General features: G+C 41.1%; 1 protein-coding gene across 1 annotated transcript in view; it reads right to left on the reverse strand.

Annotated features, from left to right (window-relative positions):
* The window catches only part of LOC309877326 (bifunctional heparan sulfate N-deacetylase/N-sulfotransferase 3), a 69,237-nt gene that overhangs the window by 39,263 nt on the left and 9,831 nt on the right, over positions 1-20,143 (reverse strand). Inside the window, exons 2-3 of the mRNA XM_082758597.1 lie at positions 6,275-6,362; positions 674-828 (exon numbers count right to left, since the gene is read on the reverse strand). Of these exons, the coding sequence (XP_082614723.1) occupies positions 674-828; positions 6,275-6,362 (243 nt within the window). The remainder of the gene's footprint in view (positions 1-673; positions 829-6,274; positions 6,363-20,143) is intronic.

Consider the following 20,143-nt stretch of genomic DNA (forward strand, 5'->3'; position numbering starts at 1 on the left):
AGATTAGGATGCTTTTTTTAGTATCAGTAGGCCTAAGGATCTGATTTTATTTTTTCCTCTGTTCTCACTGAAGCTTTTTCCAGAACTTAGCTGTAAATAAATAATTAGTAATGGCAATGGCTTTCAAAACAAGTTTTGATAAAGTTGGTCTAAAGGGAATATATGAGATGGTATTAGATATCACCACAGAAAAGCATCTTTGAAAAAGTGGCACACTTCACTAATTTTAACATGCAGTGTTTTCACAGTTATTTGATGTGTTTTGGCAAGAGTATTTATTCTAATCAAGATTTTTTTTTCCCCTAATCCAAACAAGAGGTTATTTGGACAAAATTCTATTGAGAAGAAATCTGCACTAGAATATTCTTTTTTTTTTAATGCACCTTTCCAAGACTCGAAAACAGTCATTCTTCACTCTGAAACATTTTTTCTTTTCTTTTTTCTTTTTTTTAAATAAATACAAACTCAAATTTTTAATTGAGAAGGAAATTCAAACTGTAGAGAAACATAACTTTTATACCATAAAGTGACTGTGAAAATCACTTTATCAAAGATTTCTTTTTTCTATTCATTGGGATTAAAGTAAATTCTACAAGCACTGATTTTCTTACAGAATAGAAAAAGTGCTTTCTGAACGATCAAATTCAATATAAAATGTAAAAATATTACTTACTAAGGCAAATTTTTTGTTGAGGATCATCTGCTCTACCAATGATGATTCATTGTGGAAAAGATGAGGCTGCATGTGACTCCACATATGGGGAAACCACCAAAACTCATCCACAGACCTCAACAACAGGTCATCGCCTTCATCTTCCTCTTCGGTGCCTGCAAAAAAAACCAAAAAATCTTGAAGTATAGCTTCTACTTATATTATATTATTACAAATACTTGGAAAAGAAGGAAATTGGCAAAATAAAGTTTGACTGTTGAAATTACTAAGAATTTTAAATGTTTCCAAGTATATATTCCCTTTCCTGAAATAACCATACTCAGGTAAAAGACTGAGTCCCATTTCCATGGCATCTTGAATGTATGGCACAACGTTGTTCACAGAATCACAGAATTTCTAGGTTGGAAGAGACCTCAAGATCATCGAGTCCAACCTCTGACCTAACGCTAACAGTCCCCACTAAACCATATCCCTAAGCTCTACATCTAAACGTCTTTTAAAGACTTCCAGGGATGGTGACTCCACCACTTCCCTGGGCAGCCTGTTCCAGTGCCTAACAACCCTTTCGGTAAAGAAGTTCTTCCTAACATCTAACCTAAAACTCCCCTGGCGCAACTTAAGCCCATTCCCCCTCGTCCTGTCACCAGGCATGTGGGAGAACAGACCAACCCCCACCTCGCTACAGCCTCCTTTAAGGAATCTGTAGAGAGCAATAAGGTCGCCCCTGAGCCTCCTTTTCTCCAGGCCAAACAAGCCCAGCTCCCTCAGCCGCTCCTCATAGGACTTGTTCTCCAGGCCCCTCACCAGCTTCGTCACCCTTCTCTGGACCCGCTCAAGCACCTCGATGTCCTTCTTGTAGCGAGGGGCCCAAAACTGAACACAGTACTCAAGGTGCGGCCTCACCAGAGCTGAGTACAGGGGGACGATCACCTCCCTAGCCCTGCTGGCCACACTGTTTCTTATGCAAGCCAGGATGCTGTTGGCCTTCTTGGCCACCTGAGCACACTGCTGGCTCATATTCAGCCGACTATCAGCCATCACTCCCAGGTCCTTCTCTGCCTGGCAGCTCTCCAACCACTCATCTCCCAGCCTGTAGCTCTGCTTGGGGTTATTGCATCCCAGGTGGAGGACCCGGCACTTGGCCTTGTTAAACTTCATGCAGTTGACCTCAGCCCATCGGTGCAGCCTATCCAGATCCTCCTGCAGAGCCTTCCTACCCTCAAGCAGATCAACACATGCGCATAGCTTGGTGTCATCTGCAAACTTACTGAGGGTGCACTCGATGCCCTCGTCCAGATCATCGATGAAGATATTAAAGAGGACTGGCCCCAGCACCGAGCCCTGGGGAACGCCACTAGTGACTGGCCTCCAACTGGACTTGGCTCCATTCACCACGACTCTTTGGGCCCGGCTATCCAGCCAGTTTCTAACCCAACAAAGCGTCCGCCAGTCCAAGCCAAGAGCAGCCAGTTTCTTGAGGAGAATGCTGTGGGAAACGGTGTCCAAAGCCTTGCTGAAGTCAAGGTAGACCACATCCACAGCCTTTCACTCATCCACCAAGTGCGTCACTTTGTCATAGAAGGAGATCAGGTTCGTCAAGCAGGACCTGCCTTTCATAAACCCATGCTGACTGGGCCTGATCGCCTGCTTGCCCTGCAAGTGCTGCGTGATGACTCTCAAGAGAATCTGCTCCATGAGCTTCCCTCGCACTGAGGTCAAACTGACAGGCCTGTAGTTTCCTGGGTCTGCCCTCCGGCCCTTCTTGTAGATGGGTGTCACGTTTGCTAGCCGCCAGTCAACTGGGACCTCCCCCGATAGCCAGGACTGCTGATAAATGATGGTAAGATGTTCTCACATTCACATGCGGTAGCAATAACATCAGCAATTAAGGGACAGAAGCAGTGTACAAGACTGTTGTGTACAAGACTGTTTAGTACTGAGGACAAATGAAAATATTGACAACTCTTTTTTGGTATTCTGTATCCAAAAGAAATTCACTCTCCAATCAAATTTCTTTTCCTTTTGTTACCTGCGGTATGTGGAACTAATTTTTCTAGCAGCCTTTTCAGAACATTATGCAAAACACAGCTGCTTCCTCTTCCCCTGCATTCCAGTTACAACCTTTTTAGGAGTTCCCAGAAATCTGCATCTTTGAAGATAAAGAGTGGCTGGAGCCCACCAAGTTATTCTCAGACCCCAGATCTGTCTTTTCAGCTGCTCTCCCTGCCTGTTCCTAATGATGTGGTGCCCTCGCATAGACACTGCAGCAATTTCTAACTGGTGTGCTGATTAATAGGAACTACTCAGGCAGCAGTGTGTAGCTGTGTCGTTCCCCTAGACCTCTGATGCTACAGCTACAGGAAGAAATACGACAGCAACAGGGCCTGACCCCGAGCCAGCTGGCCACTTGGATGCTTGTAAATCCTAGTCTGCAAGAGAAGCAGCTGGTCCCAGCTCCCTGCTGGGACTGGCTCCTTGCCTGCACTCCCTGCCAGGGTGCACCCTGGCTCTGTGTCGAGCAGGGGCTGGCCTGGGCCAAGAGCAGTGCAGAGACTGTTCTGGTAACCTGAGAGCCATGACCACTGCCTTCAGCATTCAGCCCTGGGCCTCAGCTCTGTGCCAGTTAGCAGAGATTTAGCCTGCATCCCTGACAGCACCTCAGGGCTGGGAAGTACCAGGGCCTAATGAGCTGACAGATCAGGACACCAGCTCTTCCACCTCCAAGCTCAGGTATTTATCCTAGTCCCAATGCACTTTTACTGATAGGCCTGTTAAAGGCAGCTATATTTAAACAAAGCCCTAATGGGATGCCTTATAAAGATTGCATAAGCTAAACTTTGACAACCTATTGCTTAACAAATCTTCATGGCGTGCATATTTGTTACTTGTTCCTACTTCTTCCAAAATAGTCAACACAACTTTACAAATCCTTTTTCTCTCTTAGCATTTTGCAATACCTATTGTCTTTTATTCATTTTTTCAGCCCCTGTGTTTTCTCCATCAGTAAGGTTTTATGCTCATAAACCCTCTAAGCCTATTGCTTTCCCTCATTTCCTTCAACAAACCTTGTCCAACATTCCTTCACTGCTGTGTATTTCCCTTTACCTCAGAGGGAACTAAAGCAATGAAGGAAAAACGTGTGCAAAAGCATGTAATGACGTATCAGTATCTGTTGGATCATCAGATTTTAGGACTCCATGTGGCCCTATGTGATGCTCACATGCTACCAAAGAAAGTGACAGGAGTGGGTAAAGGTTATAAAACAGGCAGGTCAGGGAGAAGAAACTTTTCTTCAAGAAAGGAAGAAAGCCACAGCAGGAGATGGGCTGTAACAGAGCGAGGCTCAGCTCATTCAGTTTACAGCTGGTAACTGGGTCAGTCTGTACTACAAACATGCAATACCTTTGCCAAATCCCGATCAACCAAAAATAGGCAACCCACGTGCATGTTCCCTCCAAAGCATCTGAACTGTCAACTGAGGCAAAAGAAGCAGGCTGGAAAGTACCTTTGTCTGCTGAGAGACTGGCAGGTGACAGGCTTGGTAGCCAGGACCTTTTTGTTGGGCCATTCTAGGCAAGAGAAAGGAGGAAAGGATGGGACTGGATGGAGAAAGTGATGCACTGAATGTGAAAAATTTAAGGCATCTCTGGTCTCTCTGAATTGCGCAGGTGACACCTGGATGGCAGGGGTCAAACATTTAGCGAGTCTAGCTGATCTCTGCTGTACCCAAAAGAAACTTGTGAGGGACTAATCGGTTGTAAATAACTGAATTCTTTCCCTGCCTCTTTTCGTCATGTGGCAAGTAATACTGACCAAGGAGCACAAACACAGAAGGAGTTATACACATCCCTCTGCTACATAACATGCACAGAATCAAGCACAGTCAAGTTCCGTGTTTCTTCAGCTTTGAATCGGGCCTTTTGTTTCCTAGTTTCAGCTAACTCGTTGCTTTGTCTCTTTCATATTACTATCCCTCAGCTATGACATTATCTTGTATTGTCTTCTGTCTCTCTCTTCCAAGCTCTCATGTTGTCCTGTTTTGCATGCATACCTTTTTCTTTGCTTCTTCTATATCACATCCTATTTAATACTTTATCCTTTATTTCTTCATATTACTGCAGTGGCTTATGTGGAGGAATGGTTAAGTGAAGTAGGTCATGTGAATGTTGAGCAACTAGGAGGTCGCGAGCTAAAAAAGTATCGAACGCAGCTCATATGAGTCTGAGAAAGTACGTAACGTCTGGGAGCTAATCAGGCACAAGGACACGATATCTGTTGGTGGTTTGGGAAAGTACTAACTGTGTTATTTCGGTCAATGGGAGTGAGAAACTAGCTGATAAAATAGAGAAATGCACTAACCAATCATGAACTTAGCTTTTGCAATATGTATGAGCTAATTATATTGAATTAGATAAAAGACGACTGAGCTATCCAATAAATTGAAGTTCACTGATCACTCATATTGAGCGTCTGTGTCTTCCTTCCGTCGACAACAAATGTCCTCGCAACAGGCTTAAGTATAACATTATTTTAATGAATAATATATATTGCTATGGTATCGCTACCGTAGAGGTTAAACTATCCAAACGGACAAACTGGTAGTTCAGAAGATCACTCAGTAAAGTCAATAGGAAATTTTATTTGATCAGTGGAATTTACCACTCAAAAAAGGTCAAGAAGAACTGAATTTTAATAAAGGGGAGGAGGAATTCAAACTGTTCCCCACAGGCACCTACTGCAGGTGATACAACTTACTAAAAATTTCAGATTCCTCATCCTAAGATGCTCCAGCCACCTAAAATTACTACCTAAATTCTCCAGGTGCTCAGGAAATGGTTGCAGAGAAAAATTCATTGCATTACCCTACATGCTTCCCTCTCCCCATTTCCTGGGACAGAAGAGACCCTGTAGTAAGCATCTAAGCTGAGATTTCATGTCCCACACTTTGACTGAAAGCATGAAGAAATGATATGAGATGTTTTTGTGACACCATCAGAACTGATTCAGTATTATACAATGACACACATGTAACACATACAAAGCATACAGAAAACTGTCATGGACTGCTTTTGCAAATTTTCTTCCTGGCCCTGTGACTCTGGCATTTCTGCACGTCTTGCTGTGCAGGAGGAGAAGGAAACGTTCCTCTTACTCAGGAAACTTAATAGCCTGACAAGACACTTTTCTGAAGGGCTTAGTCTTCTCAGGCTTAGAAACTACAGCTTGGCTCTCCTACGTCCATGTCATTGCTCTCCTTACTGGACTATTACATAAAGCATGAATGCAATCATTTTTTAAGAGAGAAATGTAGCTGCAAAGAGGTATTTATAGACTCTACCCACACGATTATTTCCACAGAGACTTAGCTCAAACAAAAGGTTAATCCAGAATAATAAATTTAGGAGAAAAAAAATGATTTGATAAATCACACAAATTATGTCCCACAGCAACCTGGAAGAAAGAACTTTTTTTTTTTCAGTTATACTAAAATGAAGGAAATTACTCCCTCTACTTAGACTGTTAGTTCCTATCATTCCTATGTCCCTCAGTACTACAAAAAACACCATAAAAATGAAAGTTGCTTTAGTTTTTCATTCTTACCTGTGTGATAGAATTTCCCTGAAAATCCCAGGTTGAAAGTAAAATTTGTAATCTGAGCTCTCAAAAGATTCTGAGTGTCAAGCAGGGCCTGAAAAAGAACATATAACTGTAGCAAACTACATCTGGCACAGAAATTTAATGTAACAACATAAATACTTTTAAAGGCACGTATGTTTCCAGTTTTCTCTCTACAAAAGCAGCACTTTATGTATGACAAAGAAGTTATATTTTAATTACCACTTAAAGATTAAAGACAGTATGCAAACCGCATTATTTTTCTTATAAAGGTGACCAGCTACTACAAGCTTACACCCTGGGTCATTAGATGTGGAGACAAAGGTATTTTCACTGGCTTGTGCCTTTCTCTTTACTCAATAAATGTGGAACACAGCCAGGATCAAAACTCAGATCTCGTGTCCCAGACTGCTGCTCTGTTTGCTAGGGTGCATAGCATTTATTAGAATTACTTTTCTCTAGATCAGGTCAAGCACATACACAGCATTTTATTCATGTTTTGAAATTACTGCCAATGAAAGAAAAACACACAGAAAGACAGAAAGAAGTTAAATGAAACCTATTCCACATCAAAGAACTTAATGCTACCCCCAAACTGTGACTCACTTCTCAGACAGTTATCATCCTGGCTGTCAGCATAAATGTACTCGCACTACATTAGTACAAACAAAAAAACAGCATGCAGAAAGAAGGGGGAAAGCTATTACTCATCGGATACAGCTTCACTCTTTGATTTCAATATGCACTCCTTCATCTGTCACTCCCAAAATTTACAGATTACTTTAAGGAGTTATCTCCCAAACTCTCCTACTCTGCTGTCGTTGTTTACTATTTCAATTTTTCAGGGGTAATGGAGAAAATCTAGCTCTCCAATACAAAAAAAATACAAAAAGCCAAACCCCTCTGCAAAGCAAGAACAAAACTTAAAACCAAAAAGCCTCCTCTAACATGAGGCCCAGACCACACATTCCTCCAAACAGCCTGTCTTGAGCTCGAGCTGACAGTAGCTACTTTCTGAGCACATTGGGCTCCTTGAGATTCGTGAGACTGCACATAGCACAGCCGAGTCACACGGCCAGCCACAGCACATGGACATGCCCAGGCACTCATGTTGACTGCTACGTAGCAACACCTTGGAAAGAAAGGAAAATTTGTACATCAAAAGTCATAAACGAGTTTTCAAAGTCAACATACAATATACCACAGTTGTTTTAATACACTAATTAAAACAAGACCCTTGTTGGAAGTAACTCAAAGTGTGTTGTGAAAGGGGTGAGTATTTAAAATCACAAAAGAAATATTAAAATCATCAGAAATTTTCAAAAGTTTAAAGGTGAAGTAGGTATCCCACTCCTTGAATTCAATGACAATTTTCTGCCTTGACATACATGACCCTTATGACCATTTTCATTGTATTAGCAGCTTACAATTTATATTTTTTAAACCAAAAAGCCAAAGACAACAAAATATTAGCACAGAAATCAAGTCAAGCTTTGGAAATAGGCATAACACAGTTAAGTTTCTTAAAATACGGCCCTGTTTCACAGACCACAGTGATATCTACCTTATCAGACAATCTTCTGGGCACACAAGCTCTCCTTTGGGTCTTTTAGAGGCTTCACCTACCTCAGTTCTAATAAAAGTACGACCTCTATCTACAAACTCAGTCAAGCCTGCCTCCGTAAGCTCCTGTATCTACACTGCATTGACAAAGCCCAGCAAAGGCTGCCAGTTGCAGGGGCCTGCCCTCCACACTAACCTCTAGAGCCTGAAAGCAGCAGGCACAGAGCTCCCCGTGCACCGCAGCGGGTGCCTCTGCCCTGCTCTGCGCTCCCCTTCCAGCGCTGAGTATCTCACCTGGCCCCAGCGACAGATTGCAGCGCTGCCAGAAGGGGAACACAACAGCCAGTCTCTTTACTATCCCATTCATCGCTGTCACAACAGCCCCTCACCTCCGTAGCTTCTTGTCCCTGGCCCCTCCACTGCTGCTGGGACAAGAGGAGCCGTGGGGGAAATGTGGGGTGAGGCCACGGCCCCCTGAGACTGAGGCTGCAGCAGCTCAGCAACCTGTGGCTCCGCCTGGCTCTGGGGGGCTGGTGCTTGAGACAGCTGGTTGGCAGCAACAGGAGAGACAGTCCTTTCATCCCTGTGCTGGAGGGATGCAAAGCTGAATTTTGCTGACACTGCTGGCAAAATATGAGCACTTTCACTCCTGAGTCATCATTAGCACTCGCCTTGTTTTCCATTTTGGCAGACCAGAGCATTAGGCATTAAAACTACATCAATCACAAAGCTAAACCTAGGAAAGAGCCATCACATTTCTGCCCCCCGTGCCCAAAGACCATTGTATTGGCTTCCCATCATCTTGCCTCTCCCACTGTCCTCTTCAGCACATAGCTCTACCAACAGTGAGAGGAGGCTTCATGGAGCAGTAGCAGTAAGGCAAAGATCACTGTCTTCCAATAGAAAGGAAAGCCTGAAAAATGTCCTGCAAACCATGACCTTTAAAAAGGGATGAGTAAAATGAAGCACAGAACAGAGATCTTTGAAAACAAGCTTGAGCCTTCTGGAGTGGAATATTGCGAGAAATCTTGCACCAGCATAACGAGGACTTTTGCACAGCCGAACTGATCAAGGATCACTGAGGAGGCTCCCTATCCTAATGAAAGGTAGCAAATCTGCAGATGATATTATTAAAACCATCCTTGAGCTGCCGGGAACTGATTCAGTGAAAAATTTATCTTTTTAGCGAGAGGCACAGTTAAAAATGTAGGAGGTAAATGCTATGGCTATAGACTTCTTATATTAACAGTACGTAACTTCAAATGAAAGAGACTCTGAGTACAGCTTGACAGCGAGATGACATGAATGGGCTGTAAAGCTCTGCTCCTCAGAGTCAGGTTCAACAGACCCCGCCAGAAGAATGAAACAGATGTTTAGAAACCTGTCAAAAATATCATACTGAAGGCGTTTGCATAGCAGGGAAGTAGGTTCCTCAGAAACCCAGCAGGGAGGCAGACCTCTGGATTTTCCTGTGCTGTGTGACTTTAAAGAAGTTTAGGGAAAAAATTACATTTGTTATGGTAAAAATTTAGTTACACAGGATAAAGTCAAAGTCACAAATGAACAGATCAGATTGGTAACATGACTTTATTTCTAAATGTGCAATATCAAATATAAAAAAATCTCAAAGCTATCTGCCCCCTTCCCAGCAAACTGGAGGACTACTGTGTGTAGTCTCTGGCTCCAAAACATTTAAATTAAATTCTTCTTTATGGTGTGTTTACTGCCCCTGAGCATCAACCTCTGAACTGTAAGGAACTGTGATTTATTTTTGAACTGGTGGTCTTATCCTCTACCTTTCTAACATCTTCACAGCTTCCCAGTGATGGAAAAACAGAACGAAAAGAAAGCAGAGGGGCTGGAAATGCTCAAGCTTGGAAGAGCTTGCTGCTGCTCTTCCAGGCGTGCTGCAGCCATCCAGCTGACAGGAGAGCTGTGGTTTTGGGTTTGCAAATGGAAGGTGAGAGAAGGGTAGCAAAAAGCCCACCGTGTTTCTGTGATAATGCAATGTAGGGTTTACTTCTTCACTGGGAGTTAGTGTTACTGGTGTAATTATCACTTTCTCACATCCACAGCTGCCTGGTTGCTGCATTTTCTTTAGGGCAGTGGTCACTAAGACGTCCCTCGCTCCGCTCCTGACTGATCTCTTTCCATCACAAACAAAACAAAAAGGAGAGTAACGGAGATCTGGAGTTCACCTGCTACAGAATGAACTTCAAAAGAGAGCCTATTGTTTTTTTGGCCACCTTATTCTCATTAAAACCAACAGGTGGTTTGCTAAAATCTAGCAATGCTGTTTGAAAATGTACCAGCTAATACCAAGGGTGTAGCTGCTCACCTGCTCTATCTGCAAAGAGGGTGTGCAAAAACCTACTGTGAACCATCTTCCGTAGAGACAAGCTGAGATAACATTTGAGTTGTCATGCCTATGATTATTTTCTTGGTGACTTGACATTTTACACATTTTTCAGGTTCTAAAAACAAAATGTTAAAACTCATGAAAAATATATAGTAGCAGATGGCAGGGACTATTACTGTGAGTTTCAATTAGAAACACTGAAAGAGAAGCAGGGAGGAGGAAAAGCCTGAAATTTCATTTCTAAATGCTATTCTATACACTTAAGGTAAGCTGGTGATATTTATTTTATGATTGCTTTATGAAACGTCCCTCTAGGTATGAGATGTTACATAAATATGCTAGTAACAAAGAATATATTTTAGAAACTGTTCAGTAAAATCTTCACGTGTTTATAAATAATTATTTAGTATATTTGTTATACTTCCACTGGTACCTGTAAGGAAAATAAAGTGCTGGATGCGTAATCACTATTAGGTACACAACTACAATGGAGTATTTTCTTTTAAACTTTTCCTAGTTCACATATTAGGTTTAGGAAATTTCTTTCTGCAGAAGTCAAATGTGAGAATTCAATATATGCTGAGAGACCCCTTTGTTCTCCAACAGACCAAAACGATCTCAGAAAAGGCCCTGTTACTATCCAATGAATAGATGAAATTTGCCCTGACAGTTTAGAGTTCTCCCAATCCTTGCATCTGACATGTTTATAGTATAATGAAATGAATATAAGAAATCGTGTATGTTGTAAATAAAGTCGGATTCTCAGGTGATTAATCAGCTCAGCAAATGTAAGCTGCTGTAACTGCCAGTGGGATCTCATGAAATTTTGAATTTAAGAGAAAATGGGCTTTAGGATCACAAACAGAGCAGCACGAGCCAAGAGAATTACTATTGAATTGAAATATTCACACAATGAAAATGCATGAGAATCCCTGCCCTCGTATATAGATGGTCTCCTTTCTTGACAACCATAATATTTAGCTCTTCTTATCGCTTTTCATTCAGAAATGTCAGCTATGTTTACAAAATAAACAGTTTTATTTCATTTGTCTCCTCTTGCAGAAAGGACAGAGACACAGACAGATGACATGGGTTGTCAAAAGCTTTTGCTCACGTAAATCAGCAGTAAAGCCAAGAACAGAACTCCTATTGCCAAACTTGCTTCCCGTCTCCATAGCCAGGAAACCATTCTTCTTCATATACCTCCTTGTATGATTTCACTTTACAGCCTGTCACAGAGATACCAGAAGTGTCAACTTGTCTTTGGTAAACAGACAGTAGCAATTTCCTCAGCATCAACAAATTTTTCAAACCCAAACATCTTGGCTGATCCAACAAAGTTGGGAATGCTAACTCTGTTCTACAGAAAAGGAACTATTGTGTATTTCTGTAGTCATACCAACGTATTTATGACTATTTTCTTCCTCAAGAGCTGTTGGAGAACTTAGACACCTGAAAAGCAAAACAGTTCATAACACTTAATTTTACTTGTAATCACTTAACTAAATTGGCAAGGAAATAGACATAGCCTCACAATGCTGCAGCATGAAGATACTCAACTTCAAATTAGTACCTGCTTTCATGCTGGTAAGAAAAAGAAAGCTTCATAATTTTCCAAGAATGTCTGACCTTTCTTCTCCTCCTTTTTCCAGGAAAAAAGTCTCATTTCCAGAACGTTTGCTTTACTGCTTCATATTACATTAGGAATTACTTCGCTTCTTACGTCATACTGGCTCTTAAAAGGCAAGGATTTTCTGAAAAGCTAGAACAATTTAGTAAGTATAGTGTGAAAGCATGTGAGTGCTTTAACCTATGTTAAGCCCTGCAAGAGAGAAGAAACAGAACTAAAGCTACTTTGACTTCTGACTGGAGGTCTTAATATAGGGCTTTAACGAGCTGTAACTGATGTGATGTGCTTTTACTGTACACTTCTAATGCCATTGTTTTGCCTTTCCTGAGCTTGTCCAAGCTCTGAGGAAAGCTCTGCAACTGAAGCTGTCTGGGTATGTACAAGCACACCACCTGCCTCCCTCCATCCTTCCTTTCTGCAACATCCAACCTTTCCTAAAGTTCCTATCCACATTGCAAATTCACTTGCTTAAGAGAAAAAAAAAAAAAAAAAAGAAGAGACAGTGGGGGAAGAAATAGAGAAGTGAACGTAACATAAGACTGAAGTTTGCATTTATGATACATTCAAAAGTACTGATTTTTAGAGCACTGTGCTTTTTTTCAGCAGTTCAACAACCACTACTTAAAACTTCCCATGTGGACTTTGAGGTTTCTCCGTTATATTTTGCATACCAGCCCCGAAGCTTTGAAGCAGTAGCAAGGTGTCCAGCGTTAGAGGCAAGACATGGCTCGGTGTAGCAGCACGGCACAGAGCAGAGCCCAGGTTAACAACCCATGCCTCAGTACCAGCTTTGGGCTTCTTCTGGCACTGCTGGGGTTTATGGCAGAAAAGGAAGAAGAAGAGACACACTGCCCAGGGAAGGGAGAGATGAGGAGAGCTGAAAGGATCCATTAGAAATGTTGCAGGAGTGTGGTAAGGGACTAAGAGTGAGCCCCGGTGACAGAGCAACCAGGAGATGGGAAGGCAGAGGCAAGAAATTGGAGTGTTTGCAGGCAGCATGGCAAGGAGAAACAGAAGGCAGTGTCAATAAGGGTCCCTCCCAAATGGCTGGGAGTCATTATTTTATTAGACAGACTATTTTGCTTCTGAGGAAAAATGTTTCCCTCATGATAAATTATGTATTTCAGAACATCATTAAAATACAGTATCTATTCTTCCTGGATTTCCAAGACTATCATCTTGACACCCATTACCATAAACATTTAATCTATGCAGGAGAAAGAATAATTGCTTTGGGTATACCGGGTATATTTTGATATCCTTCAAACAAAAGGAGAAGACCACTTCCATTTTCCCTGCGCTTAATTCTCTTAACAGAGTTGATGCTACAGAGAGGGCAAGGGAAGAAAACTAGAAAAATCTCCAGCCTTTTCAACAAAGCGTTTGTCAGGCAGAGTCCATGAATTATGAACAGACCCTAAAGCATGTAAGCATGGAGAGGACACTGCTCTACAGTTTGGCAGAAGCAAGGTGTCCAGGAGGACACAATCCAGCAAAGATGACTGTTGAAACAGGGATGGAAAAGCTAAGCTGCTGACAGTAATTATGTTCAAGTTTATAAGGCATCAGATTCTAGGTGAGCTGAGGACAACTGTGCCTGCTATTTTGTACAACAAAATTAAAATAGGGAAAAAAAGCTTTAAGATACAGTGACTTACAGAAAAAATAGTCTTTCAATTAAAAACAGATTTTGAAAAGTCTGCTAAGTCCTTTAGAAAATTAACAGTTGAAAAGTACCATACACCAGCAAGATGCCTGTTTGCAAAGTACATGGTACAAATTAAAACAGAAAATGTGTGCAAAATTCTTTGAGGAAGAGTTTAAGTCCCTGGTGTTACTTAAAAATCATTATGGTCTACTGACAGCTAGCTTCTACCTGCAGCAATTAGCTAACAGGAATACCTCAGAGCCCAAATCTTTAATGTGCAGGACAGGCAGAGCTCCCACCGATGGCATTAGCTTGGACTGTTTGCCCCATACATTCATCTGAGGATCTTAACAGACCTCCCGTAAATATTAGGGACCATACCCAACAGTTAAAGAAGTCAGTGCAAACCTTCTCAATAAATTCAATAATGTGGCGACTCTGCTTCTCTTCGAAGTGTTAATAAACTGAGGTATCACACTGAAGCCTGATTGCGTGCATCTCATTTTTACAGTGTCCAATATGATACACAGCAGACCTGATTGTCAAAAAATTCAGGCGAGACACCTTCAATTTGTGCACATGAATACTGTAACTGTGGTGACATGCAAGCTTGATACAGGGATCTGAATTTGACATCCACTAAAACATACTAAAAATGTACAAGTAGCCACTTTTGATACAAATCATTTGAGACATTTTAAGTCTTCTATCAGAACACACTGTTTTAACGTTAGTGGGTCTTCCTTTGCAGGCTTTTTTTTTTGTCACAAATAATGATCTTGATGATGGTCCAATTACACATTTTTAAGCAATTAGGCTCTTTCATCTAGATATAGCATTTGTACAATTAAGAGACTTAAGAAATACTTCTAAGTTCTTTAGTCAACTTCTCACTTCTTGGAGGTTGAGATAACAGCTAATGAGAATAAGCTAATTATGGCAAGGTAAATTGAAGGTTTTAAATACTTGGTGCCAATAGTATTTAATAAAGTAATGTAATTAGCATGCTGTTTTCAGGATTCTGCATTATTAGCTCTTAATTAAACTGTACTTTGACGAAAGAGGTGACTAGCACTAAACAGCTAAATGATCTCATTATCCTGCAGTTAAGAGAAAAAGAGCCCTGCATTTCTTTTAATCAGAGGTCAAAACACCTAGACCAACTGAAGTAGAACTAATACACACCCTAATACTGCATAGGATATTTTTCCTGAATTTTGGTCAGACAGAATTCAGTGGAAAGCTTGTTGGTTCTTGCATTTTTGTCTAACACATCATCTGCTTGTGAAACAACACATAAGAAAAGGTAAATTCTCAGTATAACAAATCAAAGTAAGAACAAAGTAACTCTAAAGTGCTTTTAAAATCTCCTCATACTAATCCAGTTAAATTCTTGTAAATTGGCAATTGTTGATGAACTAGTACAGCTGGAAACTGAGGTCTGTTAGCCACGGTGCAAGCATTCAAGTACCCTGTACTGCAAACCTGTACACACACCACTCAGCTGCCTCAACACTGAGCACAGACCAGCTCTTAGGGTGACAGATCCTCTGAGGGCGCTCTTAGGGTCAGATCCTATTCCAGTTCACCTCTTGGCCACTTTGCTGTGACTGCTTAGTCATGTTTGTCTACACCACATCCCATCAGCAGCAGAGAAGGTATACAAGCTGTTTATTGATTCATGTAGACACTTTTCTTGGTAACTGAAAGTGTCAGGCCTCAACCACTCAGAAGCAAACCATTTCTACCTTTGCATCTCCTCTTCAGACAAGAGGCACTTCGTACCTGGTTTGGTAAGATGCATGGTATTCTGTCAAAGAATTTTGTCAAAGAAGTTAGAACATCAAGGCTATTCAACTCAAGGGTGCCTGTATTTTACAGAAGTATTACCCAAGCTCCTAATACTATATTCATTATTAGCATCTTGGTGTCTTATTTAATGCTTCCTTCCAGCTTTCACCACTGGGCACAGCAGTCAACATTTGGCTCAAGGACCAGTGGCTTGTGTGGCCACTGTGTGGCTCCATGTACCTGCTGAACATACCCAGAAGGTTCAACACGAAGAATTTCCAGGCTTAACCTCTCCACAGGAGAGACCCCAGTGGCCTCACTAGAATACATACCAAGCAGCAGCAGCCATGCAATTACATGTGCCCTGTTTGCACGCTATTATCCGTGGCTGTATGACCCCATCCAAAATGCCAATGTTTTTAGAGATGCAAGTTAGATTTCAGGCCCACCTTCTCACTCACGGCCTGCACACAAAACAGTAAATTTGTTCCAAAAAGCTTGTCTTATAGATATTCGTCCCCCAAACTTATTCCTACCATACAGTAGCCTGTGTTCTCTCCCACACTGCTACCAACATGCAGGACTCACCTCCCTTCGGGTTTCCAAAGCCCCTCCATCTAGATGAAAAAGAGACAGTAGGTGCCATGGGCACAGAGTGCTGATCAGCCAGGGGCAGGTCAAGGCAAAGGAATAAACACAGAGCTCGCTCTGAAAGCTCTGCTCTAGCACAGGCACAGATCTGTATCTGTGTCTTATAGTGCCCTGATTCCCCAGCAGCCAGGAGGAATTCAACCACCCTCAAGAGCTGTCCCTATCTGTCACATCTGATTGAAACTGGCCAGCAGGTTCAAGTCATTAGACTGATGGATTGACAAAGGCAAACGGGAATATTAAAAATGCATGGTTTCTTTAGGAAAGGAAAGTTAAAATACAGTGTCACTGTTGTATACGTCAAGCCCCAACAGCCCGTGACTATGTCCTTCTGAAAAACTCTTCTTTCTTCAGCATCAGGATTCTCAACCTCAGTGCCTGAGCCTGGATATACTCAGAGTGAGCTGTCCCATAAGCCCAAAAGCTTGTGCTTCCTCTTCAGCGGAAGTTTAAACAAACAAGAATTTGAAATTTTGGCTACATCTTTACACAGCTGATCACAGCTCAACAGTGGGTGGTATTTATCTATTTTTCCAGAGCATATAAAACTTTAAAGCAGTTAAAATTTTACATTTTTCCAGCATTAAGGGTGATCACTACACAGTAACTGCAATTACAAAATAAACTTATGTGGCCACACAAAAACTCAGATCTCAGACTAAGGAAAAACAGGTTGCAGTTTAGGTAGCTTGAAAAAGTGGATATCACATGCTATGTCTAAAACACCGGTATCAGACAAAGAAAGATCCTTTGGTGTTTTTCTGTTCCCCAGGTTATCCTCTTTTTTCCTGGTAACACTATGGCTTCTAGACAAGCACAATAATATTTGTACTAATGTTCAGCTGTATATAACGGAGAACAAGTAAGGGACTAATGAATGAAGACTTGATAACATGAACATTACAGTCCGTTCAGAAATAGGTTTCTTGTTTCTTTCCCCATTCCCCTCATGAAGCCTAGAAGATGCCTGAGCTTCTCTTACTACTCAGTCTGTGTAAAACCACCTACCTACCCCTCTGTCCACCTTTGATTCTTGTCTTGGGTGAGTTGATGCCCAGCAAAGCTTTTTCTATTTGTGCTCCCACCTTTATTGCCAGAAAAAAAAAATCTTTGACCAAAAAGTTTCATCATCTCTTTCTGTCTCAAAGTTTGATGTCAGGAACAGCTGGGAATTCAGCCTGCTCACCAGCTAAGAATCACAAATAACTGTTTTTAACCCTTATTCTTTTCAGTAGTTCCCAGATTGTCGAGTGAAAATCCTGTTACATCACCAATGATATCAAAGAATTGACAGAAAATGAAAAAGCAAGAAAGGAAGGCCAGCATGAAACAGCTGGCATATAAATCTTCTCAAGTCCTGTGCTTTATGATTATAAGTAGTCAACACAGAAAGACACAGTAGGAACTTCATTTACCTTAACCTAAGTTTGGATAGTTTCATAGGCTACATGTACGTATTATGTAAGAGTCAAAAGAGAAACACTCTAGCAGAGAAAAAAAATCAGGATTTTTGGTGAAACATGAGACATTAATAAGGGAAACAGAAGGAGAGGATTTAGTTTGAAGTGTTAATATACCTCTCCTGGTTTTGCATGAATGCTCACATTTCTGAAAGGCAAGATTATAGAAGCTAGAACCAGGTAAATATCCCAACTGACAAAATCCCACATCTGGGGACTCAAACCAACATACAGGGATCTAAACTGAACTCCACATTTCATTACACTGTACAAGTGTGAGAGTACATCTTAGTACAAATTCCTTGCCAATATTATGCTGCTTCCAATAGCATGTTTCATCCTCTCTTGTCGAATCTAATTTTTAAAGACTTACATAATCCTTTTACTTCCTTTTGGATATTACCCTCTATTCAGCCACACGCTATTATAAAGAACTTCGAGCAGTTCCTCAGCCAACACTTAAAACATCTCAGTGCCTTACATCAAATAATGTTTATCCAGCCTCATTGCTTACACCCTGCAGACATCTGTAGCCTATTGCTTTTTTGCTTTGGTCACCATCACTTGCCAAGTTCTTTAGCCTTTACTTTTTCAGTCTTAGCTCAGAAACTTCCTGGCTATGCCGGTGTCTCCGTCTAAGCAGTTTCTCGATGGTTCTGATTAAGTGGTGCAGAACTGAGCACAGTCTAGAAACCTCTCCAAACTCCTTCTTGGTTCTGTTAGAGTTCTATCAAAGGTAACTCTAAGTTACCTTTATTCCAGGTGAGTTTTAAAATGGGAGCAGAGGCACTTGAGCTATTCCCAGGAGTGTTAAACACTGAAAGCAGACCTGCACAAGAGCTAGATGTAGAGCTATGTGGCTTGTTAGGTCCGCAAAATTTCAACCAGCGTTCTCAGACCTAACCTGGCACATCTGTACAGCACGGCATGGCCTTTGCCATGGGAATTTACTGACTTGGGTTAGAATGAGTTCATGGATTCCTACTTTGCAGTCACTGACCTTTTATTTTTCTCCTCCATTTGTACTTACAAATGTATCATGGTCTTTTTTTTTTGCAATACACTATTATATTTATGGTTTATTCCCACTATGAAGCTATATTCTAAGGGGCAATTTAAATTCATCTCAAGGGCTCTAAAGTGTCAGAAGGAATCTCCTAAGTATTTTTAAAAAGTGGTCATTAAATCTTTATGCTCTGTCAAACATTTTTTAAAGAGGAAGTAACAATTTATCTTGTTTTATCTTATTAAAAGACACTGAAGTTTGCAAAGAAAAGGGAATTGGAAGGAGATACAGCGCTTATTTCACAAGGAATTACAAACACACTGGCAAGTTACTGAGTTTCTTTTACTTGGTTTCCTAAGCATGGTCATTCAGAATCAGTCATGCAGTTTTATGGACTTCTTGTAGACTGAGCAAGTAATAAGTAAGGACATTTTCAATGCAGTTGTACTGTACCAGCAGCTATGGAAACACAGTCCCACTTTTACTCCTCGCTCTTCTCTTCTTGCCACTGTGCCTTCTTAATATGAAGGAAGTGAGAAGATGTTAGGCCCGATTTTGTTTTACAGTTAATTATTGATTTTTATATGTCTGCACTGTGTTTCTATTTGGTCATGAAAGTTTTATTCAGTTCTGTAAGCAGCAGGAATTTGACAGCAAACTTGTCATTTGAAAAAAGCCCAGAATAAATCTTGCAGCAGTCACTCATACAGTGATAAATCTGTACACTTCTGCAATAAGCTGTAGTTTCATTGTTATTATTTGTATTACCTAAGTGCTTCTTAATGCCTTTGACATGCACAGAGGCTTAATAAGGAAAGGTGCAAACAGAATAAAAAGAGCCTCTGACCTAGAGAGCTTGATGCATAACAAAGGAGAGGGACTGACAAGGCAGCTAAGGCATACATTGCCTGGACAGCAGTTCCAGCACAAAATCACTCCTGAATTAGGATGCCACACATGCCGTAGGAAGTTTGAACATTGCCTCAGGTCTGGTGCATTAACATTGATAAGGTACTTACAGGGCTTTGATGTCCCTCAACTTCCATTTTTCTTTTACTCTCTGGATGTTGTTATTCAGTGAACAACAACGTTCAGCTTTGAAAGTACTGATCTGGAAACTTTGAAAAGGCTTTTTCAGCAGAGAACTATCCAGCAGAGTTGAGCGCCTTACAGCACATACTAAGGTTTCAGTATGTCTTGACTCACATTTCACTTTATAAATTTTGGAATGACAGGTTTTGTTTTCACAGCCATATGGATCAATCCAAACAGAGCTGAGCTTAGGTTATGTTGACAATACTCAAAGTAAAGTGTGCGGAATTACACGTGTTTTCATCTCATCCATGAAAATATTCACATACATTCCTCAAGTATAAGTTTCTAAGAAGAGAGAAGACAACAGAACATGGCTGCGAACCAAACATGATCACTTGCGTATGGCATGCCTGGTGGACAGAAGCATTTGGTGTGGATTTCTCTCTAAGTGAAGCCTTATGCTCAAGTGTAAAGATAATCTCTGCATAATAAACCAAGTCAAGGGAAAAGCAGAAACAGTGTTAGAAAGCTTTCAGTTAGCTCACTTGATCCTATGGGAGCAAAACTGCCTAATTTTAAATAAAGTAGGTCTTATAACACACAATTCCGTTAAGAACAGGAATGAAACTACAAGATGCAGACATTGCTAGTAAGGTAACTCATTCAGCCTAAGAATAAAGTATTCACCACTACACAGAAAAAGCAAATTAA

Source organism: Aythya marila (assembly GCF_965140915.1).
Source record: "Aythya marila genome assembly, chromosome: 4".
Taxonomy (NCBI): domain Eukaryota; kingdom Metazoa; phylum Chordata; class Aves; order Anseriformes; family Anatidae; genus Aythya; species Aythya marila.